The 27,916-nt window shown below is 40.4% G+C and overlaps 2 protein-coding genes across 2 annotated transcripts; both read right to left on the bottom strand.

The window, feature by feature from the left end:
* Positions 1-7,419: 7,419 nt before the first annotated feature.
* Positions 7,420-11,057, bottom strand: LOC120299492 (vomeronasal type-2 receptor 26-like). Its single transcript, XM_039324343.1, has 2 exons — positions 10,407-11,057; positions 7,420-9,502 (listed from the first exon to the last, which is right to left on the bottom strand). Exons 1-2 carry the CDS (start codon positions 10,408-10,410, stop codon positions 8,607-8,609), a joined length of 900 nt encoding a protein of 299 aa, XP_039180277.1. The 5' UTR covers positions 10,411-11,057; the 3' UTR covers positions 7,420-8,606.
* Positions 11,058-15,520: 4,463 nt separating this feature from the next.
* LOC120299491 (vomeronasal type-2 receptor 26-like) lies at positions 15,521-24,153 on the bottom strand. Its single transcript, XM_039324342.1, has 3 exons — positions 24,124-24,153; positions 20,260-20,386; positions 15,521-17,327 (listed from the first exon to the last, which is right to left on the bottom strand). Exons 2-3 carry the CDS (start codon positions 20,261-20,263, stop codon positions 16,432-16,434), a joined length of 900 nt encoding a protein of 299 aa, XP_039180276.1. The 5' UTR covers positions 20,264-20,386; positions 24,124-24,153; the 3' UTR covers positions 15,521-16,431.
* Positions 24,154-27,916: the final 3,763 nt, after the last annotated feature.

The raw sequence follows: 27,916 nt of genomic DNA, 5'->3' as shown, positions 1-27,916 counted from the left end.
TAGGCAAGAAAAACCAAATGCACAGGGGTATGGGGGGTACCTTACTCAATAGAAGTAACTGTGAGAGGGACCTTGAAATCCTAATGGACAATCACTTAAATATGAGCCAGCAGTGTGCTGCAGCTGCCAAAAAGGCCAACACAGTGCTAGGCTGCATTAACAAAGGGATAGAATCAAGATCATGTGAAGTGTTAATACCACTTTACAATGCCTTGGTAAGGCCAAGTTTTGGTCACCACGATGTAAAAAATATTTTGAGACTCTAGAAAGAGTACAGAGAAGAGCAACAAAGATGATTAGGGGACTGGAGGCTAAAGCATATAAGGAACTGGAATTGGGTATGTCTAGTTTAATGAGGAGAAGGACGAGGGGGGACATGATAGCAGAGTTCCAATATCTCAGGGGCTGCCACAAAGAAGAGGGAGTCAAGCTATTTTCCAAGGCACCTGAAGGCAGGACAAGAAGCAATGGGTGGAAACTAAGCAAGGAGAGAAGCACCCTAGAACTAAGGAGAAACTTCCTGACAGTTAGAACAATTAACCAGTGGAACAACCTGCCTCCAGAAGTGGTGAATGCTCCAACACTGGAAGTTTTAAAGAAGAGACTGGACAGCCATTTGTCCAAAATGGTATAGGGTTTCCTGCCTGAGCAGGGGGTTGGATTAGATGATCTCCAAGGTCCTTCCAATGTTGTTGTTGTTGTTGTTGTTATTGTTGTTGTTGTTATTATTATTATTATTATGGATCATCTCACAGTCAGCCAGATGTTCAGACTGGATTTGGCATTTTGTCTACCTATCGAGTCCTTACCCAGGACCTGGGATAGGCAGATGTGGATGTTTGATGGTATTACAGATATCGTCGCAGGATGGAAGCAGTTCCTAATAAGGCCGCCTTTTGCTATTATTATTATTATTATTATTATTATTATTATCGATCATCGCACAGTCAGCCAGATGTTCAGACTGGATTTGGCATTTTGTCTACCTATCGAGTCCTTACCCAGGACCTGGGATAGGCAGATGTGGATGTTTGATGGTATTACAGATATCGTCGCAGGATGGAAGCAGTTCCTAATAAGGCCGCCTTTTGCAATTGACTAATAGCGAATTTGTCAATGCCAATGGTGTTCAAGTGGTGCTCCAGTTGTTTTGGGATTGCACCCAAGGAGCCTATGACTATTGGTACTACCCTTGCTTGCTTTTGCCACAGTCTTTCTATTTCTATTTGTAGGTCTTTGTATTTTGTTATCTTCTCCAGTTCTTTCTCTCTATTCTGCTGTCTCCAGGCACTGCCACGTCCACTATCCAGACTTTTTTGTCTTTCTTATCGACAATTGTTAAGTCTGGGGTGTTATGTTGCAGGTGCTTGTCTGTTTGAATTCTGAAGTCCCAGAGCAGTTTAATTTTATCATTTTCTATGACTTTCTCTATTTTATGATCCCACCAGTTTTTGCTTACAGGCAAATGATATTTTTTGCAGATCTTCCAATGCACCATTGTTGCTACTTTGTCATGCCGCTGCTTGTAATCAGTTTGTGCAATCTTCTTGCAACAGCTTACCAAGTGGTCCACTGTTTCTTCAGCTTCTTTGCATAGGCGGCACTTACTGTCTGTTGCTGTCTTCTCAATTTTGACTTTGTATGCATTTGTCCTTAAGGCTTGGTCTTGTGCAGCCAGAATTAGTCCCTCGGTCTCTTTCTTCAATTTTCCTGCTCTTAGCCATTGCCAGGTTTTATTATTATCTGCTTTCCCAGCTATTTTTTTCATGTATTGGCCATGTAGTGCTTTGTCTTCCCATGCCTCTATTCTGTTCTTCATTTGGTCTTTCTTGTAGGCCAGTTTGGTCTCTCCAGTAGTTAGTAAGCCTTCCTGATATACTAATTTCAGTGCATCTTCATCATTGTTCTTCAGATATTCTTCCAAAGCCATTTTTTCTTCTTCAACCATCTGATGTACTTGTAGCATTCCACGCCCACCTATTTGCCTTGGTAGATAAAGTCTATCAATGTCACTGCGTGGATGAAGGGCATGATTCATTGTCATTATTTTTCTGGTCTGCCTATCCATTGCTTTTAGTTCTGCTTGAGTCCAGTCCACTATTCCAGCTGTGTACCTAATGACTGGGATTGCCCAGGTGTTGATTGCCTTTATGGTATTTCCTCCATTGAGTTTGGACTTTAAGATCTTCTTCACTCTCTTGATGTATTCACCTCTAATCTTTTTCTTGACTTCAGTGTGCTTGATGTTGTCAGCTTGAAGGATACCCAAGTATTTGTAGTACTCTTCCTCATCCAGACTCTTAATGTTATTTTCGTGGGGCATCTTGATTCCTTCAGTTTTCACTATTTTTCCTTGTTTGATAGTAAGTGTGGCACATTTGTCCAAGCCAAACTCCATTACAATATCTTGGCTATATATACGGACAGTGTTGAGCAGCGATTCTATTTCAGATGATGTTTTTCCATACAGCTTCAGATCATCCATATAAAGGAGGTGGGATAGTCTGGCAGATGTTTTTGATGTTTGATAGCCATGTCCTGAGTTATTCAGTATTGTTGACAGAGGAAACAGTGCAATAACAAATAGTAATGGTGATAATGAATCTCCTTGAAATATTCCTCTCTTGATATTAACCTCTCCCAGCCTCTCACCATTGATCTGCAACTGTGTCTTCCATTGTGCCATCGATCTTTGCACAAATTTTCTGATGTTTCTACTGACTCCTGTTATTTCTAGGCACTTTATTATCCAATCATGTGGCAGAGAGTCAAATGCCTTTTTGTAGTCAATCCATGCACATTCAGGTTGGTCTTCCTTCTCTTGCAGTTTTCCAAGATCATTTTGTCTATTAGGAGTTGATCTTTTGTTCCTCTGCTGTTGGGGCGGTTTCCTTTCTGCTCAGGTGGAAAGAGATTGTTTTCAACTAGATGCTGTTGCACTGCATCAGCTACTACACCAGTTAGTAATTTGAAAGTTGTTGGTAAGCAGGTAATTGGCCTGTAGTTACCTGGTGTTGCCCCTTTTGCTGGATTTTTCATTATTAGGTAGGTTTTCCCAGTTGTTAGCCACTTTTCAATTTCTCCTCCTTGTAGTATATTGTTGAACTGCTTGGCAATGAGTGGGTGTATAACAGTTAGATGTTTCAACCAAAACCCATGCAGTTCATCTTCACCTGGTGCTGACCAATTTTTGATTTTCTTTGCTCTTTTTTCTACCATTTTTGTTGTTATTACTAGTTCTTTCATTTCAACTTCTGTTTTATTTGCATCCACCTCTTTTAACCAAGCCGCATCCTTGTTGTATTTCTTTGGGTTATCCCATATCTGCTTCCAGAACTGCACTGTTTCTTCCTTGTCAGGTACTGACTGATTCCTTGCAGTTTCTCCATTGATGGATTGGTAGAAACGTTTCTGATTGGATTGAAATTGGAGGTTCTGCCTATAGTTTGCAATTCGAGCTTCATATCTACTGATTTTCCTGGCTATAGCTGTTATTTGTTGCTTTATTATTTCCAGTGCTTCCTTGATCTTCCTTGTTTCTAAGTGGTATTTCTTGATTAGGTATTCTTTGGTCTTCTTGTTCTTCAGCTTCTTTTCTTTCATCTGTTCTAGCTTGCTTGCATGTGATCTTAACTTGCTGATCTTATTTTCTAGTCTAACCTTCCATTTTTCTGGTGCACTGTTTGTTTGTTTTTCTTCTTTGTTGATTTTGCATCCCAGGTATTCTGTTATAACTGCAGCTGTGCTGTACATTAGTTGGTTTGTTTCTTGCAGTGAATTGGTGCTTATACTTGATATTGCAATATTTGCATCTTTTAATGCTTGTGCTAGTTGTTTCTTTGGAACAAGCTTCAATGCAGGTAGCCTTATTCTGTTGTTTTTGTGCTGTTCTAGATGCTCAGTTATTCTTTGTTTCAATTCTTTTATTTCTTTAGTTAGAGGGTTTTGTTCTTCCTGAGGAAGAGGTGCCTGGTTTCCAAATGAGAACAGTTGTATATCTCTGCTGGATTCCTTCACTGCCAACTCCCCCTGGTTTGCCTCTACATTCTGAATTACTTCTGGTAAGGCTTTGATTTCTTTGCCCTGGGTAAACCTTTGCAGTTCGTCCAATTCTGTTTCTGTGAATACTTTATTTCGTGTTATAAATCGGCGTTGATCTGCTAGTCTCTGTTCTGTTATTTCTGATTCTGGATGTTGTTCTTTCCAGAACTGGTGCATTCGTTTTAGATATCCTCTTCTTGTTGGACTTGATCTGTAGTAACAGATCATTATTTCTTTGTTTTCCATCACTGTGTATCTGCGACGGGTAAACACCTTTTCTTCCAGTAGTTCTGCAGCTGCTGGCCCTGGTTGCTCAGCCAACAGTCCTGAGTCCTGTAACCCATTTTTCACCAGATATCCAGGAACTCCAATATCTAGCGCGGACCTTGTTAACCCGGGCGACGTCCGAGCCGGTATGGCATTCTGAAATTTACGTCTCACCATATTTTTTATGGGAGAGACACTCTTTGTCTGACTCCTCTGATGAGACCTGTCCAGTATGGTTGAACCTCTGGCATAGCTCTCATCTTCCTCAGAGTACACAAGCCCCACAACCACGTCAAGGTAGTGCCTCACTATTATTATTATTATTATATTATTATAATAATATAATAATATAATATAATAATATAATATATTATTATATTATTATTGATCATCGCACAGTCAGCCAGATGTTCAGACTGGATTTGGCATTTTGTCTACCTATCGAGTCCTTACCCAGGACCTGGGATAGGCAGATGTGGATGTTTGATGGTATTACAGATATCGTCGCAGGATGGAAGCAGTTCCTAATAAGGCCGCCTTTTGCAATTGACTAATAGCGAATTTGTCAATGCCAATGGTGTTCAAGTGGTGCTCCAGTTGTTTTGGGATTGCACCCAAGGAGCCTATGACTATTGGTACTACCCTTGCTTGCTTTTGCCACAGTCTTTCTATTTCTATTTGTAGGTCTTTGTATTTTGTTATCTTCTCCAGTTCTTTCTCTTCTATATTATTATTATTATTATTATTATTATTATTATTATTATTATTATTATTATTATTATTATTCTATCTATCTATCTATCTATCTATCTATCTATCTATCTCCATTGTGTATGGGTGTATGGAACTTCTAACTCCAGGACTTTAACATATTGAGTTACAGACCCAGTGTACAATCTGAGGGTTCTCCAGAACTCATAACTCTTGCTCAGTAAGAAGGTGGCAGTCATGGAACAGAGAGCCTTTGCACAACTTGGTGTTGTGCACCAGTTTTGCCTTTTCCTGGATCAGTAGTCCCTGTACTCAGTTATTTAAGCTTTGGTAACCTCACACTTGGACTACCACTTCAGTTGGTGCAGAACACAGCTTTATGGGCAGTTCTTGGGTGCCCTAGAATGGCCCATATTACATCACTGTTCTGAAAGCTGCACTGACTGCCAGTTTGCTTTTGGGTCCAATTCAAGATGTTAGTTATCACTTTTAAAGTCCTTCATAATATGGATCCAGCCTACCTAATGAACTGGCTCACCCCAATGAGATTAGCCCACCCCACTGGCACCAGCAGAAGGGACATGCTGCAGACCCCATTTGCCAAGGAATTTCAGATGATGTGGTCAAGAAGAAGAGACTTTTCTACATAGGTCACACACCATTTGGAACATCATGACCCCCCAAGGTGAGATCTACCATTTTGAAAAGACATTGAAGACATGGCTATGCCAACTAGCCTAGGGCACCAATGGAATTGTAGGACTTTGGAGGTGGCTAATGTAGATAACACTCCACCTTCTCCCTGTACATACTTTTCTCCCTTGGTTAGTTTCATTTTAATTGTTTTTTTAAATTTAAAATTGCTATTTGTTTTATTGTTTTATGCTGCATTTTATTTTTATTTTTTTTTAATTTTTACTGAAGCATTTTTTATTTATGTAAACAGGAATATTAACAGTAACATCAACAATTAATGATAACATTTCTTAAGTATTAACAGCAATTTTAAAATATAGAAAAGAACTACTGTTGGATGCTGGGTTGCCTTTCTACAAATGCAAAAAAATAATAATTACAGTATTTGAATAATAGAACAGGGACATCTCACTGACTTCTTCCAGATTTTCTTTATGCACTGTAATTTCCTATACTGCTCTCTAAAGTACATTTTTAGGGGGCATAAGAGGCCACAAGAAGAAACCTGAATCAGTGTAAGGTTTCCCTCTTTCCATCTATATATTGTCAAGGTTCCATCAGAAACCAGAGATTTCAAGGTCTCTACCTTCAACCCATATATTTGGCTAAAACCAACAAATAGAATTTTTCAAGTGTTTATTCATTTATTTTAGGTCACACACTAATTCAGATTTTGGCATATTGATTATCAGATTTTGATATTTTTATTTAATTAGAAACTAAAATTCTAATATTTCTGAAAACCCAAACTGCAGCTAAAGAAGCCTCTTAATGATTTAATAGTCTAGATCATTTTAAATGCATTTTAAATGAATATCTGTAAGCTACCTAGAATTGCCTCTGGTCAGATGGGCAGTATGCAAATTTAATAAATAAAATTAAATAAACATTTGATAAATAAAGAAGGAGGAATTTGCAAACCAAATACTGATGTTTCTTTATAAGCAACTCCCCTTTTTTTCTTTATTTTCCTTCTTATTTTTTATCTTTTATAAACAATAAATAATAGCTGAGTAGAGATTGACATATTATGTATTAATAGTAACCCTTCAGTTCAAGATAGAAACATTTGTTACATTGCAAAATACTTTAATCCAGTTTGCTATGGTCTATCAATACCACATTTAGCTTTAAATATACAATTTAAACAATCTTTTGCTCTCTAAGATTTCAGAAATCATAGTTAATATTAACCAGAATATTTTCCTTATTTGTAAAACTTTAAGTTATCTAAATAACTTTATAAAACCCTAATGAGACCACACCTGGAATACTGCAACCAATTTTGGTCACTATACTACAAAAAAAATAAATATATGTTGAAATCTTGGAAAAAGTACAGAGAAGAGCAACTAAGATGATCAAAGGCCTAGAGACTAAAACATATGAAGAACGGCTGCAGGACTTGGGTTTGGCTAGTGAGTCTAAAGAAAAGAACAAATAGGGGTGACAAATAGCAGTATTCCAGTATTTGCCTCAAAGAAGGGGTAAAATTGTTCTCTAAAGCACCAAAGGGCAAGACAAGAAACAATGGTTGGAAACTGATCAAAGAGAGAAGCAACCTGGAATTAAGGAGAAACTTCCTAACAGTGAGGACAATTAATCAATGGGACAGCTTACCTTCAGAAATAATGGGCACTCCATCACTGAAGGTTTTTAAGAAGATACTGGATAGTCACTTGTCTGAGATGGTATAGGTTCTCCTGCATGAGCAGAGACTGGATTAGAAGACCTCCAGGGTTCCTTCCAGTTCTATTCTATTCTATTCTATTCTATTCTATTCTATTCTATTCTATTCTATTCTATTCTATTCTATTCATCATTTATAGTTACAAGTGTCTTAATCCCGCTCTACATGTTAAATATAATCTAGTATTTACATCCTTACATTATTCTATTACATCTTATAACAAAATAATATCTTTAAGATGTGAAAAAAGTTTCACTCATCAATTTCAAACAAAAGAAAAAAAAGAGAAAAAATGCTTTATGAAACAATCTCAGCAGGCAGAATGTAATATCATCCAAGGCTTATGAATAAGAATGACATCAATTAAATTAACAAACACAGGACACTTGTGATCATGAATAAGATGAATTATATGAGAAAAGCTAAGAAGCAATTCTTCAACAACATCTTCTTCAAGGACTTCTTCAAGTTCTTGCTATTCTTCTTCATTTTGTTATTGTCCAATAAAGTTCAAATTAGTAGTCTTGATAACAATTCTACATTTGGCACCTCTTTAGTAGGTGTTCCATTCCCATGCCTGTGTCCTTGGATCATTCAATCATTGTTTCTGGTTGGCAGTCATTCCCCTTCCTTGTATCCTCCTCCAGCCCGACATTTATGGCAGGCTGCTATCAAAATGAAGCAGAGCTGAAGTGGTGTGATGGAGAGATTTCACATACTACTTTATACATCACTTCCATATGTGGCTCTTAATGTCTGTACTTACTTGTCCTCATAATTCAGAAAGCCTGTTTCTGGAAGAGAAAACTTCCTGTATATTGAACAAGAGGTTGCAGTCATATGGGTTTGCTATATGTTTACTTTCAGGTACTGAATTGTCTCCCTTTCATGGGAATCTTCATGAAGAGCAAGAGAGACATGCAATATTATCTGTCATGGTTTCATAGAGTGAATGTAAGTTACATATCTGTAACACTATATATCAAGTTACTGACTGGTATGTCATTTGATGTGGGGATATAAGGGAATAATACAGAATACCCAAAATTGGAAAGAAAGAAAGAAAGAAAGAAAGAAAGAAAGAAAGAAAGAAAGAAAGAAAGAAAGAAAGAAAGAAAGAAAGAAAGAAAGAAAGAAATCCCTGTATTCTGAAAGAAACCAATATGCCTTTATTCAAAGAGTCTGGTATAAATATAAGTTTTCACTTCTTTTTTAGTTGCTCCTTCTTATTCAAATCAGGTCTCAGAATAATGATATAGCATTTGGGGAAAAAGATGCAACCCAGTAATCCAGCTGCTGAAGCCAAAATGGAGAAGATCTCTACAGCCACCATATATTTCCTCTTTGTACTCAAATAAGTGGGAACAAATGACACCCAGACACTGCAAAAGACCAACATGCTGAAGGTGATAAATTTGGCTTCATTGAAGCTGCCAGGTAGATTCCTAGCTAGGAAGGCCACTGTGAAGGTGACAGCAGTCAAGAACCCCATGAAGCCAAGCACCATATAAAACATTTTGGTTGAACCTTCATTACATTCCAAGACAATTTCTTCAACTATGGAATACATGTCTGAATCTGGAAATGGGGGAGAAATTGCCAACCACACTGCACAAATGGTAAATTGAGCCATAAAGACAGATAGGACAATAGTGTTAGCCATCCTTCTCCCCACCCATTTCCTCATTTTAGAGCCTGGCTTGGTGGTCATGAATGTAAGAACTACTATGGTTGTTTTACCCAAAATACAAGAAACAGCTATAGAAAAAATGATGCCGAAAGTAGTTTGTTGCATGAGACATTTCACTTGGTCAGGTTGCCCAATGAAGAGCAGAGTGCAAAGGAAGGAGAGCAGGAGAGCAATGAGAAGTATGTAGGTGAGGTTCCTGTTGTTGGCTTTGACAATAGGAGTGTCCTGGTGCTTAATGAAGATTCCCAGCACCTCAGCTGAGATGACAGAAAAGGAAACTGCAATTATTACCAAAGAAATACCCAAGGACTCTTGGAAAGTTAAATAAGTTATAGTTTTTTGAAGACAATAATCTTGACCCTTGTTTGGATATTGATCCTCTTGACATGGGAAACAATCATCTAAGTCTGGAAGAAAAAAAATAAAACAAAACTGTACACAGAACCACCATTGTTTTAAGTATGAAGTATTAATAAGTATTAATAAGAAATTGTGTCTACCAAGATGTGTGCACACACACACACACACACACACACACACACACACACACTTGATTATAAAAAAGTAGAACTGCAGTATAGTAGTCAAATTGCCAAGGTGTAATTAATCAGACTGTCCGTCTGAAAAATTCTTTGTATATACTCCCTTGACTCGGCTGACAAAGAGGGGAGGAGAGCCTGTGCCTGGTGGTTAATACAACTGCCTAGCATGTAGACTGCCCAGGGTTGAATCCCATAAATGGTGTGGCTAGCTGATGAGGACTAATGAGTCCAAAATAGCTATACTAGTCTCCCACTTAAATCTTTAACTCTTGTCAGCAAAAGAAATCTGAATTTGTAATGTATCGCAGTAGCGACTTGAGCCTGCTTAATGCCCCTAGTTGGGGGGCTGCAAGGCAAAAGAGAAATAAAAAGTAGAACCGCAGTATAGCAGTAAAAATGCTTTCAACTCTCCAAGTAGGCCATCTCATGATCTGAAATTATAGAAAAGGGGTTTCATGGTTCAAATTTGATGAAAAGCATTCTGAACTGTATATCAACAAGCCCTGCTTACCTGTCAGACTTTTTTTATAATTCTTACAGCAATAAGAAACTAAATATGAATAATCTATTTATTCTCAAGGAAGTTTACGCTATTTAGAATGAACTTATTGGCTGTAGCATTAAATATCCCACTGAACTATGAACAAGTTCCAGTTTTTCATTGCTAAACTATATAACCTGAAGAAATGTTAAGCTTTTCAGCCACAATAATACAGTCCCATTTGTATTTATTAAAACACTGATATATTCAATGTATTCCTTTGCTTACCCATTTGGTCAGCTATCTTCCCTTCTGGACACCGTCTATAGTCATAGCAGCAAGATAATTTCCCTTCTACTTTGACCTTGCTGTAGCCAAAAGGACATTTCTCATTACAGATGGAAAGAGGCAATGTCTGTTCATAAATAAAATTAGACTTCTTTCATATGAAGAATTTATGTTTTGGGAGTGTTCATTTCATCATCTATACATCCACAAAAGATTCACATCATCATCAAACCTCAGTGTCCCATTTCTCCATTTTTTTTTGTTTTAAATTCACAACAAAATCCCTTAACTCAGTTTTTCTCAAACCTCAACGACTGCTTATTGAACTTGAGAACTGAAGTCCACACCTCTTCAACAACCATTAACTGTTCATATTTTCTCTTGTGTTCAATTGCATCTGATTGTTGGAGAATGCCTGGAATAGTTCTTTCAGTTTTGTTGCAAGATTTTTTCATAGGTGATTTGCCATTTAGGTTTGGGCCTAAGGCAGAACTAGAAGTCTCCATGTTTCTAGCTTGATGCCTTAACCTCTACAACAACCTGACTCATTAACTGTTCCTTATCTCACACCTATTACATTAACAGAATAACAGAGGCCTTTTAGTCCAACGCTCTGCTCAGGAAGGAAACCCTATACAATTTCAGACATATGGTTTCCCAATCTCTTCTTAAAAACCTCCAGTGTTGGAGCATTTACAACTTCTGGAGGCAAGTTGTTCCACTGATTAATTGTTCTAACTGTAAGGAAATTTCTTCTCATTTCTAGGTTGCTTCTCTCCTTGATTAGTTTCCATCCATTGTTTCTTGTCTTGCCCTCAGTATTTCGGAAAATAGCTTGACTCCCTCTTTGTTGTGGCAACCCCCGAGATACTGGAACACTGCTCCCCTGAGATATTGAAACATGGCTATCGTGTCATCCCTAGTCGTTCTTTTCATTAAACTAGACATACCCAATTTCAGCAATTGTTCTTTATATGTTTTAGCTTCCAGTCCTCTAATCATTTTTGTTGTTCTTTCCTGTATTATACATTCTGCGAATTTATTAAGTTGAATTGTCTAAGAAGCTATTTATAAATCTATTTTCCTCTTGGAAATGCGTTGTCATTCCAAAAAACAGTTTTCTGTTTTCCTTGTTGATTGGCATATATTTTACTTAAAAAAAAAATCTGCCTTCCCTTCAACAACTTTTTATTTATTTCATTTTATTGATGAAATTTTATGGCTCCCATCTCGCTATTGACTGACTCTGGGTGACATTTATGCTTAGTATGCAAACATATCACTTCGCTTGGAGTAGCACAACTAGTTAGTTGATTAAACAGATAGATAGCATCTCTAGTAGAAAGTCTTTGTTTTAACAAAGAATCTCTGCTCCCTATTTTGTCACTTTCAGGAGTGGCATATACAAATTTAAATCTAAAGACATGAAATCACAAAACTCTCTGTATGCCTTTTTAATGTTTTCATTTTGTTGCAATAAATGTTTTATTTCCATTAAGCTACAGTACCGTATTTTCTGGCGTATAAGACAACTTTCTAAACCCTGAAAATCTTCTCAAAAGTTGGGGGTCATCTTATACACCGGAATATACGGGTAGCTGTTCTCTGAATTTAAAACCAATCTGCCCCCTAGTGGCCATCCCTATTTTTTTTTTACAGAAATAAGCACTAACAGGACAAAGCATACATTTTTCTACATCGCCCATCACTTTATTCTTCTTCAGGAAAAGCAATTAAATAGTAGAAAACAGTAAGCTATATAAATTAAGGACATTACATCTACAAAAAAAAAGAAACATTTGATTTACTTCTTATACCTATAGCAACAGTCATGAATATATGCAAAAACTTTTTGATTCAGCAAATCACATTGATTAAGAAAGATACTGGTCAAAGGAAAAAGATCAAAGTGAAAATTAAGATTATGGGATCTACCAGAGAGAATATTTAAAAAAGAAACATTTGTTTGAATATGAATATTGAACATTGAAAAATACCAGCTGAGTTCAGGAAGCATTAGGGAAGCAGTGGTGGGCAACACTCGCTTTCTAGCAGCAAAGGAATGGAGCTCCTATTGTGCTCATCTATAAACAGAAATTCAATATTGTACTGTATTATTATTATTGATAATTGCACAGTCAGCCAGATGTTCAGACTGGATTTGATATTTTTATCTACCTATCAAGTCCTTACCAAGGACCTGGGATAGGCGGATATGGATGTTTGATGATTTTACAGATATCATTGTAGGATGGAAACTGTTCGTAGTAAGGGCACCTTTTGCAATTGACTGATGGCAAATTTGTCAATGCCAATGGTGTCCAAGTGATGCTCCAGTTGTTTTGGGATTGCACCCAAGGCACCTCTTATTATTGGTACTACCCTTGCTTGCTTTTGCCACAGTTCTTCTATTTCTATTTGTTGGTCTTTGTATTTTGTTATCTTCTCCAGTTCTTTCTCTTCTATTCTGCTGTCTCCAGGCACTACCACATCACTATCCAGATTTTTTTGTTTTTCTTATTGACAATTGTTAAGTCAGGGGAGTTACATGGCAGGTGCCTGTCTGTTTGAATTTTAAAGTCTCAGAGCAATTTAACTTTTTTTCCTTTTCTATGACTTTCTCTATTTTATAGTCCCACCAGTTCTTGCTTGCAGGCAAATGATATTTCTTGTGGATCTTCCAATGCATCATTGTTGCTATTTTGTCATGCCCCTATTTGTAGTCTGTCCATGTGATCTTCTTGCAGCAGCTTACCAGGTGGTCCACTGTTTCTTCAGCTTTTTTGCATAGGCAGCACTTACTGTCTGTTGCTGTCTTCTCAATTCTGACTTTGTATGCATTTGTCCTTAAGGCTTGGTCCTGTGCAGCCAGAATTAGTCACTCGGCCTCTTTCTCCAACTTTTCTGCTCTTAGTCATTGCCAGGTCTTGTTATTATCTGCTTTCCCAGCTATTTTTTTTAAGGTACTGGCCATGTAATATTTTGTCTTCCCATGCCTCCATTCTGTTCTTCATTTGGTCTTTCTTGTAAACTGGTTTAGTCTTTCCAATAGGCAGTAAATCTTTCTGATATACTAACTTCAGTGCATCTTTCATCATTGTCCTTCAGATATTTTTTCAAAAGCCATTTTTCTTCTGCAAACATTTGTTGTACTTGTAACTTTCCATGCCTATCTATTTGCCTTGGTAGATAAAGTCTGTCAATGTCACTGTGTGGATGAAGAGCATGATTTATTGTCATTATTTTTCTGTCTTCCTATCCATTGCTTTTAGTTCTGCTTGAGTCCAGTCCACTATTCCAGCTGTGTATCTAATGACTGGAATTGTTCAGGTGTTGATTGTTCTAAAGTTTTTTTTTTTCAAGAGGCAATTGGACTTCCTTTGTTTTTTCTTTGAAGATGTTTTGCTTTTCATCCAAAAACCTTCTTTACTTCTTCAAGGAAAAACAAAGAAACTCCAATTGCCTCTTGAAAAAAGCTCCTTTGGTACAATTATCTTCTTTATTACTGTAGCTTTTCCCATTTATTCTTATTGGAGCTCAAAATAATGATCTAATAATTCAAATAAAAGATGCAGGAAAGATCTCTAGGTTCTTAAGTGAACTTGGAAAAGATAATCACAGCAATCGCTTTGTAAATCACCTTTTTTGTGTGCCTCTACATCGCTACCTATCTACACATCCTGAAAATTACAAAAGAGTGGTTATGAAAGAGAAATAATTCTGTACGTTAAATGAGAGGTTGCAGTCATATGGGTTCTCTTATGTTTATTTTCCCAGTATTGTCTAACTTCCTGAGTTGTTTCATTTTCAAGGGAGCCTTTATGTAGAGCACATGCTACATTATCTATCATGGTTTCATAATTGAATGTAAGTTGTGTGTGTGTGTGTGTGTGTGTGTGTGTGTGTCCCTATATATCAAGGTACTGCCTTTTATGTCTCATTGATGTGTTGATATGAGGAAATAGCACAGAACCCCAAAGTACACACACAAAAAAAAACATTTATCTTCTGAAGGTAATCAATTTGTCTTTATTCAAGGGATCTGGTTTAAACATCAGTTTCATTTTTTTTTTTAGTTGCTCCTTCTTATTCAAATCAGGTCTCAGAATAATTATGTAACACTTGGGGGGAAATATGCAGCCCAGTAATCCAGCTGCTGAAGCCAAAATGAAGAAGATCTCAACAGCAACCACAACCTTTGTACTCAGATAGGTGGGAACAGATAGCCTTTCTTCAAGGTCCTTGAATTCGCATGGGCTTACAGCCTGGTGAAGAGCAGCTATGAAATCGGCAGCAGGCTTGCCAGGACACTGGTCTCACTGTTCAAAAGTGTGTCGCCAAGTGATGACCGAAAGTATCGGCTCAAAATGTTCCTTAGCATTTTTTTTTCAGTTTTGCATATGCAATGGATTCAAGCAGTGCTGGAACAACCAGGTTCTCTGCAATGTCGAAAGTTGCTTGGCCGCAGACACACAGCAACATAACAACCTTCAATCCGTCTTCCCCCACTTGGTTGACTCGAAGATAATTTTCAACCCTTGCAATGTAGGAGTAGTTGCTCTGGATGAGCAACTTCGAATTCTGAGAGTCGATTTATCTTTGCCATGGTAAGTGGCCTTTTCAATACCTCCTACTGTGCAGGCTTCTGAAGGGGTTCCAGGGGTGTCAAAACAGAAACTAGCAAGGATTGTTCCACCTCTATTTATACATTCAGATTTGGGTGGCATCAGCCAATGAAAGCACGGTATTCTCCTGCTCAAATGCATACTAATTGGTCTTGTAGACAGCAAGTCTGGCTGGCAAGCCACGTAGTCTGCTAACCATTCCTGCACAGATCTCAATAATTTGTTTCATAAATTCAACTCAAATTCAGTCTTCTTCCAATTTTTCTACTCAGTTCCCACAAGAACATATCAGCTGAGGCTTTCATGTCTCAAGGAGGATTAGAGTTGAGGGTTGCCCAGTATAAAGCCCACCCTCTTACCCACAGCAACAAAGTGGGTTTCAACCATTGAAATTTCAGGCAGAGGATATTCATTTTCTTTATATTTGGGGAAAAAAGTGGTTGTGAAGAATATTGGAAGGGTTTGTTGTTGGTTTTTTTGGTTATGAAGCATATGGGCTTCAAAATGAATCATTTTGAGAAAAATATACCTTATAATTTTCAAAATCAATGGTTAGATAAAATTCTCTCTTTGATTAGCTGTTCTCATTTATTCTGAATAGAACTCGGAATAATTATCTGATGTTTCAAAAAAAAGATGCAGAAAAAATCTCTAGATTCTGAAATGAATTTGGGAGAGATTATCAGTCGCTGCTTAGCAGAGCAGTCTCCAATCCCCAGGCCTGCTGGAAACCAGGGCATGGAAATGGGGGGGGTGAGTTTCATCTTCATATGTGAGGGATCTAGGTCATGAGCATGAAGCCATTCCTTTCTGCAATGGTCCATGGAAGACATTCAACCCAAAAACCAGCCCCAGGAGCTAAAAATGTTAGGGACTGCTAGGTTAGATGTGGCTATCTACGTCCTGGTAATTACAAAGAATGCTTATGCAGAAGAAAACTTCATGTACATTGAACAAGAGATTGAAATCACATAGATTCTCTGTGTGTTTACTTTCCAGGTACTCTCTAAATTCCTTGGTTCTCTTCCTTTCATAGTTAGCTTTATGGAGAGCAAGACAAAAATCTGTTTGTTTGTTTTTTTGTTTACTTACTTACTTACTTACTTACTTACTTACTTACTTACTTACTTACATATTTCTTAATCACCTGTCTCCTTCAGACAGCAGACCTGAGTGGTGTATAAAATAATCAATAAAATCAACATTAAAATCAGAATAATTTAAGATTAAAAATAAAAAAATGCTGCATTACAGTATATGTCATGGTTTCATAGGATGAGTGCAATATATATCTACATCTCTATATATCAGGTTACTGCCCTAAATTGCAAAAATAAAAACAAAACTGGCTGAAAGTAACCAATTTAGTTCATTTAAGGGATCTAGTATTAATATCAGTTTCATTTCTTTATTAGTTGCTCCTTCTTATTCAAATCAGGCCTCTGAATAATGATATAGCACTTGGGGGAAAAGATACAGCCCAGTAATCCAGCTGCAGAAGCCAAAATGGAGAAAATCTCTACAGCAACCACATATCTCCCCTTTGTACTCAAATAAGTGGGAACAAAAGACACCCAGACACTGCAAAAGACCAACATGCTGAAGGTGATAAATTTGGCTTCGTTAAAGCTGTCAGGTAAATTCCTAGTTAGGAAGGCAACTGTGAAACTGACAGCAGCCAACAACCCCAAAAAGCCTAGGACAGTATAAAACATTGTGGTTGAACCTTCATTACATTCCAGGACAATTTCTCCAGACATGGAATGCATGTCTGAATCTGGAAATGGGGGAGAAATTGCCAACCACACTATACAAATGGTGAACTGAGCCATGAAGACAGATAGGACAATTATACTGGCCATCCTTCTCCCCACCCATTTCCTCATTTTAGAACCTGGCTTGGTGGCCATGAAAGCAAGAATTACTATGGTTGTTTTACCCAAAATACAAGAAAGAGCTAGAGAGAACATGATGCCAAAAGCAGTTTGTCTCATGAGACATTTCATTTGGTCAGGTTGCCCAATGAAGAGCAGAGTACAAAGGAAGGCGAGCAGGAGAGCAATGAGAAGTGTGTAGCTGAGATTCCTGTTGTTGGCTTTGACAATCGGAGTGTCCTGGTGTTTTATGAAGATTCCTAGCACCATAGTTGAAATGACAGAGAAGAAGACTGCAATCATTACCAAGGAAGTACCCAAAGGCTCTTGGAAAGTCAAATAAGTTATAGTTTTTTGAAGGCAATTATCTTGACCCTTGTTTGGATATTGATCCTCTTGACATGGGAAACAATCATCTAAGTCTGGGGAAGAAACAAAACTATTTCACAAAACTTTACTTTTAATCATGAAGAATTTACAACATACTTGATTTATTTAGATCCTATGACTTCATATTATTTTTCCTCAAAATAATTTATAATGAAACACATGAAATAATGCAGTGTTTAATGACAATATCCATTAAGTTATACAGCTACATCAAAATCTGTTGTGATATTTCTACTCTCCAGGTAGAATAGGAAAGTAAATAGGGTTGAAATAGCAGGAAAAAATATTGCATGGATTGAATTTGATGGAAAGTTACCTTGTAGTCAAAAAGCATATACTAAAAAGCCTTCTAGATTGTTTATCGACAAGCATTGTTACCTGCCAAACTTCTACAAGAAATAAGGAGAATAATACAAACCTGAGAAATCTATTTGATGGGGGTAAAAGTTTATTCTCCCGGCTTCTGGGTTAGTTTCCGAATGTTTCATTACCAGGGTAGGTAACAGCTTCAGTGGAGTTTAGGGGATGTCCGCTGAAGATGTTACTCTACTGAAGTTATTACTCAGCCTGGTAACAAAATGTTCAGAAACCAACCCACAGGCTTGGAGAACAAACTTTCACCCTCATCCTACACTCAAGCTACAGATTGTCAATGTTGCTAACATTGGATGTTCTTGCTTGACAATACAGCGGGCCAAAAAAGTATTTAGTCAGCCACCAATTGTGCAAGTTCTCCCACTTAAAAAGGTGAGAGAGTCCTGTAATTGTCATCATAGGTAGACCTCAACTATGAGAGAAAAAATGAGCAAACAAATCCAGACAATCACATTGTCTGATTTGGAAATAATTTATTTGCAAATTATGGTGGAAAATAAGTATGTGGTCACCTACAAACAAGCAAGATTTCTGGCTCTCACAGACCTGTAACTTCTTCTTTAAGAGGCTCCTATGTCCTCCACTCATTACCTGTATTAATGGCACCTGTTTCAACTTGTTATCAGTATAAAAGACACCTGTCCACAACCTCAAACAGTCACACTCCAAACTCCACTATGGCAAAGACCAAAGAGCTGTCGAAGGACACCAGAAACAAAATTGTAGACCTGCACCAGGCTGGGAAGACTGAATCTGCAATAGGCAAGCAGCTTGGTGTGAAGAAATCAACTGGGGGAGCAATAATTAGAAAATGGAAGACATACAAGACCACTGATAATCTCCCTCGATCTAGGGCTCCACACAAGATCTCACCCCGTGGGGTCAAAATGATCACAAGAATGGTGAGCAAAAATCCCAGAACCACACAAGGGGACCTAGGGAATGATCTGCAGAGAGCTGGGAGCATAACAAAGGCAGCCATAATGTGTTACAACAAAAGTAACACACTGCACCACCAGGGACTCAGATCCTGCAGTGCCAGACGTGTCCCCCTGCTTAAGCCAGTACATCATGCTTTGTGGCTATTTCTCTGCAAAGGGACCAGGATGACTGACCTGTGTACAGGAAAGAATGAATGGGGCCATGTATCGTGAGATTTTGAGTGCAAACCTCCTTCCATCAGCAAGGGCATTGAAGATGAAACATGGCTGGGTCTTTCAGCATGACAATGATCCCAAACACACTGCCCAGGCAATGAAGGAGTGGCTCCGTAAGAAGCATTTCAAGGTCCTGGAGTGGACTAGCCAGTCTCCAGATCTCAACCCCATAGAAAACCTTTGGAGGGAGTTGAAAGTCCATGTTGCCCAGTGACAGCCCCAAAACATCACTGCTCTAGAGGAGATCTGCATGGAGGAATGGGCCAACATACCAGCAACAGTGTGTGCCAACCTGGTGAAGACTTACAGAAAATGTTTGACCTCTGTCATTGCCAAAAAAGGATATATAACAAGGTATTGAGATGAACTTTTGATATTGACCACATACTTATTTTCCACCATAATTTGCAAATAAATTCTTTCCAAATCAGACAATGAGATTGTCTGGATTTGTTTGCTCATTTTGTCTCTCATAGTTGAGGTCTACCTATGATGACAATTACAGGCCTCTCTCATCTTTTTACATGGGAGAACTTGCACAATTGGTGGCTGACTAAATACTTTTTTGCCCCACTGTATATGAAGATGCAGAATTTTATATTTAACTTGTGTATCACTTTTAGAGTAAAAATTAGATGGTGCTGGAAGGGAGGGGGGGGAGAATGTGCTTGGGGACTAGTTAGACGGAACAATATTTCAGTAGGTATTTTTCAAAGCTAGTTGTAATAAGTGCTGGGGGTTATGGAACAGGAGGGAAAGTTCACACTTCAAGCCAATTGGAGAATGTGATTAATGACTGTTAAATGAAGGAGTGAGTTATGCTTAGATATTGTATGTTGGGGGAGGAGAATTCCAGATTTTGGCTTCACTATGTATCTGCTGAAGATATGTTGCAAATTAAAAGATTCTTTAAGGTAAACAATGGCTCAAAGTTCTTTGAAGAGCTTCTTCTTTCGGAACCATGACACAGATATTCATCAGTATTGCAAATCTATTGATCCATAAGGAAGATTATGCTTTTTAAAGTGAACTGATTGATTGTATCATTAAATATTTCAAAGTTGCCTTTTCAAAAGGTAACTGGACTTTGTTTTTTCCTTGAAGTCATTTTGTTTCTCATCCAAGAAGCTATTTCAGTTCTGACTGAAGCAGAATTGAAGAAGCTTCTTGGATGTGAAGTGAAATGTTTTCAAGGAAAAACAAAGTCAGTTGCCAATCACCCTTGGGATAAAAAGCACCTTTGGATGACTTAGAATCTCCATAAACATTAAATATGTCACTGAACTTTATATAAGTAGTTCACATTTTCATTGCTCATCTATACAACCTATCAGATAGCTCAAGATTATTAGTCACTATAATATTGATTAAAAATTAAAAACCATTTATATTTATTAAATCATTGATATATTCAATATATTCCTTTGCTTACCCATTTGGTCAGCTATATTCCCTTCTGGACACTGTCTACAGTCATAGCAGCAGGATAATTTCCCTTCCACTTTGACCTTGCTGTGGCCAATAGGACATTTCTCATTACAGATGGAAAGAGGCAATGTCTGTTCATAAATAAAATGAGATTGCTTTCATATGAAGAATTTATGTGTTGGGGGTGTCCATTTCATCAATTATACATAACCAAACTGTTCACATCCTCATCAATCCTTATTGTCGCATTTCATCATTTTCACCAGAATTGCACAGCTAGGCATGTTGAAGTTCACACCTCATAAACTTTCTTAATTTGAGAAACACTGCTTAACTGTTCCTCCCCCTCCCCCGCCCATCTTCTTCAGTGGAAACATGCCCAATTCTGAGAGACTGCCTGCAGAACGTATTGCAGTTTTTATGCAAAGATTTAGAGAAGTGATTTACTTTAGTACTCCTTTCTAGATTGAGGATATGACTAGCTCAGAATCATTCTGTTGGCTTTGTGCCTGAGGGAGGACTAGACCCTCACCTTCTCTTTAATGATTTGTAAATATGATCATTCTGTCACTTAACTGTCACCACAAAATGCTTACTATCTTAATGTAAAGCCTAACCTGTGAATTTACTAAGCTGAACTGGGTATGGTGTAATTTATAAATCAGCTTCCCTCTTAGAAATCTTAGAAGTCCCATCACAAAGCAGTGTTCTGTATCATACTGCCTTCCTCTTTGATTGGTGTATGCTATGATTTTTTTTTTAAAAAAAATATCTACATCCACCCTTTCAATAAAGTTATACACTGCCCAACAGCATATAAATGCTATATACAGTGACTGGGTATTTTTATGCTCAGTATGCAATCACTTGGATTAGCATAACTAATCAGCTGGTTAGGCAAATAAATAGTATCTCCAGCAAAAAGTTTTAACAAAGAGTTTCTGCTCCCCATTTCATCTCTTTCAAGGGAGACAAATATAAATTTAAATCCAAGGAGATTAAATTAAAAAAAAATCCTGGCTATGCCATTTTAAAAATATTTTTACTCTTTTGGAATAAATTGTTTCTTTCCATTAAGCTACACACTTTCTTAGACTGCCATTATTCTACCTAAGTGGTTAAAGATATCCTGACTACTTCAAATGTCTTATTTAATTGTCCTTTATTTGTCTCAGCAAGGGCTCAGAAGTAGAGTTACTACTTTACAAAACCATATAATGGGATTCAAATTTTATATATATATATAAAAGTCAAAGCACTCCACTTTAAGACCTCCTCCAAAGAAGGCACCTGGGCCCCTCGTAGTGGCAGGGCAGACCCACTATGAAGTGAAACATATTCTTGACTCCAGGACCTTTAGAGGGAAATTACAGTACTTATTACAATGGAAGGGATACCTGTTGTCTGAAGCTACCTGGGTGAAATCTAGTGAAGTGAAAGCTGACAGATTGAGCAAAAGTTTTCATGTGAAACACCCCAGCAAACCGAAAGATAACCCTTAACATGTGCTTTTGTTTACTTTACAGGATCTGTCCTTCTTGTAAGAGGGGGTGGATGTCAATGCTGCAAATACTGTATAATCTTGCTTTGACAATATGCAAAACTGTCTGGTATTTACTGGGTTAATACTACTACATAGATTAGAGTAGGGGGGGGGGGTAAAAAGCCCAGGAAAGAAAGAGGAAGTAAACTTTTGACCTTCACACTAATTGGATAATGTGACTTGTGACTGCAAGATAAGGGAGGGGTTTAGCAAGAAAAGTTTGATGCCAGCAAGAGGAAGTCAGATTCTGGCATCAAAACGTCCATGATGGTGACTGGTAATTTGTAGGTCTGTAATAAAGACTTTAGGAAACATGCCTGAAAGTTCTTTGAAGTGCTTCATTAGTCGGAACCTTGACATACTTCCAATCTGATGCGGGAGAAAACCCGAATAACCAAAGACCTATATATATAATTCATTTCTTCCTCAATCCTAAGCAACTACCATAACAGAGATGTGAACTTCAACTGCTAGCATTTCCCAACTGGCATGTTGAAGTTCACACCTCATAAACATGTCGAGTTTGAGAAACACTGCTTAACTTTTCCCTTTTTCCCCCTTTCTTCCACTGAATCATACCCAATTCTAAGAGACTGCCTGGAGAACTTCTTGCAGCCAGAAAAGATTTTGATAAGTGATTTATTATGTCCTCCTTTCTAGAGTGAGAAGATGACTAGCTGAGAAAGGGGCGTTGTCTTACCTGAACGCCTTTTCTCAGCATGATGATGGAGAATCCACGGATGGGTTGTCTTAATCTATCTGCTCCAATTAGACTAAGTCTGAAATTTAGTACCGCCCCCTCTGTGCCAACTGCACCCCAGTTTTAGGCTAAGGCGATACCCAGACTTTAGTCCGACGCGTCTGAACAAATGGGAACCAGGCCAACTGACCTAATGGGAGGGAGTGGATTCTCCATCATCATGCTGAGAAAAGGCGTTCAGGTAAGACAACGCCCCTTTCTCCAGCATGATTGGATGGAGAACCCACGGATGGGACATACCAAAGCCCTGTGTCCCTAGGGTGGGGAATTAGATTGGGCCTGGTTCCCACCCAATGTTAATGCGTGTTCTAGGACCCTGCGGCCAAATGAAGCTGTAGAAGATGCATATATATCCCTCTTGTAGTGCCTGGGATCTCGCAGTGACTGAGACTGGTATGCCAGAGAAATACAAACTCTAATCCACCTGCGTATTGTGGTTGAAGAAACCTTCTGACCTAGTGATGAAGGGTGATAGTACACAAACAGAGCCTCTATTCTGTGGAAAGATGAGGTTCTCTGTATATAACAATATAAGCCCTGCGCACATCCGATTTGTTCCACTGAACCTCTATCTCATTAGATGGGTTAGGACAGAAGTCCGGCAAAACTATTTACTGAGATTTAGGATACAAGGACTTGACCTTAGGCACGGAGGGGCCTAGCCTAAGGGTTACCCTGTCCTTATGGAATGTACACAGGTCCTTCCTCACTGAAGAGTAGCCAGTTCAGATATCCTTCTCGCTGAAGTTACAGCAACAAGAAATGCCACCTTCATCGATAACTGTTTAAACAAACCAGTGTCAATAGTTCAAAGGGTGCGAAACAAGAACCTATAAACCTGATGAAGATCCCACGAGGGGTATCTATGTACAGTTGATGGTCTGACGTTGTTAGCTCCTTTTAGGAAGGAGCGTATCATAGGGTAATGTGTTAAGGATTCATTGCCACAGGAAATAACTGTGGCAAGTGATGCTACCTGCCTGCGGATGGTGCTTGTGGAAAGCCCTTTGTCTAGACCATCCCTCAGGAACTCCAAGATAACTGGCATTGAAACCGCCAAAAGGTCAATTTTTCGAACTGAACACCAATTACAGGAGTCTCTCCATGTGGCATTGTATATTCTATTCGTCGAGGGTCACCTAGATTGCTGAATCATAGCTATGACCCTTGACGAATATGAGTCTCAGCCTAAGGCCTGCCTCTCAAGTGCCAGACGGTTAACTGGAGTCATTGAGGGTCTGGATGGCGTAGTTCCCCCTGAATGTGGGAGATGTGATTTGCTGGGATCCTCCATGGAGGTGATACGGAGAGCTCCATCAGGTCGGCGACCAAGAGCGTCTCGGCCAATGCGGCGCAACCAGGAGGACCTCTGCTCGTTCGCGAAGGATCTTCCTGATCGTGGCAGGAAGAAACGGCAGAGGAGGGAAGGCACAGAGCAGTTCCCTGGGCCAGGGACTGCGGAGTGCATCTGTTCCCTCTGCTGATGGAGGTGGGAACCCAGAAAGGAATCTGGGAAGTTGTGAGTTGGTGGGGGAGGCAAAAGGTCTAAGGTTGGGGAACCAAACCTGTCCACGATCTCTCTGAACACCTTCGGATCCAGCTGCCATTCAGAATGATCCACGGTTGCTCTGCTCAGTGAGTCCGCCTGCTGGTTGGTCACTCCGGATATGTACTCCGCCCTGATGGAGGGAAGATTCAGTTCCGCCCAGGACCCCAGCAATTTGGCCTCCTGCATGAGAGGCCTGGACCTTGTCCCCCCTTGTCTGTTGACATGGGCCTTGGCTGTAATGTTGTCGGTTAAAATCAGGACATGTTGGCCCTGTACTATATCGGTGAATCTCTTTAGGGCCATATGTATGGCTCTGAGTTCCAGCCAGTTTATATTGTTCCTTAGGTCCTGTTTGGACCACCGACCTTGAGCCCAGTGCGTGTGAAGGTGTGCCCCCACCCAAACAGGCTTGCATCTGTGGTAATGGTAATCCTGTCTGGTTCTAATACTGCTCCCCGTGACAGCGCCGGGGAGTCCCACCATTGAAGGGAGTTCAAGTCTCTGAAATGGAAGGAGAAGCCATGTAATTCTCTGGCATGGAGGTATGCCCATGGCACAATTTGCACGCAGGACACCGTCTTCCCCAGTAGCTGTGATACGGAGGCCAATGTGATTACTCTGGCCCTTAGGATCCGACATACAAGAGTCTGAATAGAGTTCCTTCGGTCCTGAGATAGGTAGACCGTACAATTGTCCGTGTCTATAACAGCGCCCAAATGGAGGAGCTGGGTTGTTGTATGACTTTTCTGGAAATTAACAGAAAACCCGTGCTCCTGAAAGACCTTGATGGCTAGGGCGAGGTCTGACTGAGCGTTTCGGAATGATGATGACTGAATTAGTATGTCATCTAAATAGCATTGAATTCTGATTGGAATTTGTCTAAGGTGGGCTGCGAGCACTGCCAGTACCTTGTAAATACCTTCGGTGTCGATGAGAGGCCAAATGGTAGGGCTCTGTACTGGTAATGGGCATAGCTGAATCTGAGGAATTTGCGGTGGTTAGGAAACATGTCTCAGTTAGGTCTATTGAGGTAAGAAAGTCACCTTGCCTGATGCTGGCCAGGATTGATTGAAGTGGTTGCATCTTAAACTTCTTATACCTCAAGTAAGATTTAGACCTTTCAAGTCTAAGATTGCCCTCCAGCCCCCCAAGTCTTAGGGATGACGATGAGGTTTGAGTAAAACCTTCGTCCTTCTTGGTCTTGTGTACTGGTTCAATTGCTCGTATTTGTAATAAATGAGCTATGGCATCTGACATAAAGTCAGCCCTGGACCTGCTCGTTGGGATAGGGCAAGAGCGGAATTGTCAGGTGGTTGAGAACAATTTCTAGTCTCAAACCCTGTTGACAGTGTCTAACACCCATGCATCTGTAGTGATGGCTGTCCAAGTGCTGGAATAAGGGACCAGCCGGCATCTGTAGTGGTGACTGCCCAAGTGCTGGAATAAGGGGCCAGCTGGCTTCCTATGGGAAGTGAGACTGTGAGGTCACTTGCCTCGTTCAGAGGAACGGCCCCTCGGTCTTGAAGGGGCCGCTTGGCCTGGATCTGTGGTCTGCTTCTGCATGCTGAACGATCCTGCTGTCGTTCTTGTCTCTGAAAGGAATAGAGGGATGCCTGGGCCCAGTCCCAGGATGGAGCTGGTCGAAAGGCAGCCTCCTGTAACTGCTCTGTGACATGAGTTAACCAGAGTTTTACGTTTGTCCTTACCTTCAGTTAAGTATGGTCCTAGTGCCTTACCACAGAGATGTCCACCTGTGTAAGGTTTAGAGGCCAGACGCCACTTGGTCTTGGTGTCTGCTCGCCAATTCCTGGGCCAAAGGAACCTTCGTGCTGAGATGTCTGCAGCGATGGTCTGGCAGTGTATCTAGCCATGTGCAGAGAAGCGTCGGCTAGGTACTGGGATGTAGCCACTAACTTACCCAGATTTTGGTGAGCTCTGAGCTGGTCTGGAGGGATCCTGTCCTGGAGCTCACGTAACCCAAGGGCTGAAGCCCTAGCGAAGAAGGCCATGGACGTTGCTGCCCTTGTTGCCCAGGCTGATGCCAGATGGGAACTACGCAATGCGGAGTCAATCTTTTTATCCTCCGCCCTAAGTGCCTCATTTATGTCCCCAGGGATGTTAACATTGGGAGACAATGAGTTCAAGGCTCATCAATCTCAGGAATCTCCAATAGGGAGGCCAGGGAACGGGCAACATTGAATAATGTTCTCTCTACTGCACCGGGGCTTAAGAAGGATCCTAAGTTCTCCCATTGTTCTTGAACTATATTCAGAAAAAGGGGAGGGCAGGGAATATTGTTCTGCGAGACTGAGGGCTTGGTGTATATGGCGTGGGGACCCCTGGAGGTGGGGTCTCCTGTTCTTGGGGGAGGTTTGCACTAGTGTAGGCCCTGAGTAGCAGGGAATTAAAGAATGAATGGTCAAAGAGACCGACAGGAGGGGTGGGGTCAGAGGGAGTGATGCCCTCGTCCTCAAACAAAATCAGGCCAGATTGTTCAGCCCCTGTAGATTCCAAATCCGATGAGGGATCCTCCATCAAATCTGGAGATTGTGGATGATACGTGGCCTGGGGGGGGTGTCTGTGGTGTTGGAGGCCATAAATTGAGCCACAGCCTGGGCTATCATGGACTGGAGGAGGTTTGGGTTCAGGGCCTGGTTCTCAGGAGGGCGAAGTCCTGCTGCAGTGGGAGTGAATGTGGCCTGGGGCCCTGAGGTGTCCTGACCGGTTATACCCCTCCCTGAAGCCACTGTTAGGTTTGAATCTGACTCAGGAATTCCCCTGGGGGGAGACCAGGCCCCTGGGGCTGAGGCACTGTACGAAGAAAGGGGCTCCAAAATAGACCTTCCCATCGTGTCTGTCAGATCTGGGGAGGCCGCTCTCAGTCTTTGGCACCCTTCCTCCCTCTGTGGCTCCCTGCTTGGCCGGGCTCGCTTGGTGGTGCTCTTACCACTTGCCTCTGATTGGCGACTCCTCTCTCTCGACGATCCTGCCACCGATGATGTAATACTGCCTTCAGAAGAAAGTTCCAGGCAGTCTGGCCTCAGCCACACACAAAATGGCCACCAATGACTTCAGGCACACTCAAAATGGCCGCCGAGGCTTCAGCCCCACACAAAATGGCCGCCGGTGACTTCAGCCACCCACAAAATGGCCGCCAGTGACTTCAGTCACACTCAAAATGGCCACCGAGGCTTCAGCCCCACACAAAATGGCCGCCGGCAACTTCAGCCACCCACAAAATGGCCGCCAGTGACTTCCGCCACTCACAAAATGGCCGCCGAGGGCCTCACCCACATACAAAATGGCCGCCGGGGGCTTCAGCCACACCCAAAATGGCTGCTGGGAGGCAATTCAAAATGGCGGCCGCCAATTTCGCGCCCTAAAAAACGGCCGTTGGAAGAAGGCCTTGAGGCCTAGGGTCTAAGCTGCAACGAGCCCTCGTTCAGGTGAATCGCCTGGGCTCCTAAAGCAGCTGGTGGCATGTGATTAGGCCGGCTGGAAAAGCTGTCGTCCAAGGCCTGACAGGCCCTCCCGGCTCCGAAAATTGGGCCGCGCCCAAATTCTCACCTGCTGCTCTCTGCTGGGGCTGAGGGACCTGGGAAGGCTCCCTCCAGGCTTGATGAGGCTCTGAAAACGACCTAAATCAAAGGTTTGATCTTGCTGTCCCTAACTGAGGAAAACAAAGAAGGGAAAAGTTTTCCCCCCCCCCCAGAGGGAGAGGATTGTGAGTCTGTCAGCCTGAATAGGCTTCAGACTGGGATAATTGATCTTTCTTCTAGATATAATCGATTCTGAATCAATAATAAAAT

Source organism: Crotalus tigris, unplaced genomic scaffold, assembly GCF_016545835.1.
Source record: "Crotalus tigris isolate CLP2741 ecotype Arizona unplaced genomic scaffold, ASM1654583v1 scf7180000024297.1652928, whole genome shotgun sequence".
In the NCBI taxonomy this organism is placed as follows: domain Eukaryota; kingdom Metazoa; phylum Chordata; class Lepidosauria; order Squamata; family Viperidae; genus Crotalus; species Crotalus tigris.
This window is presented reverse-complemented; position numbering and strand designations above follow the sequence as displayed.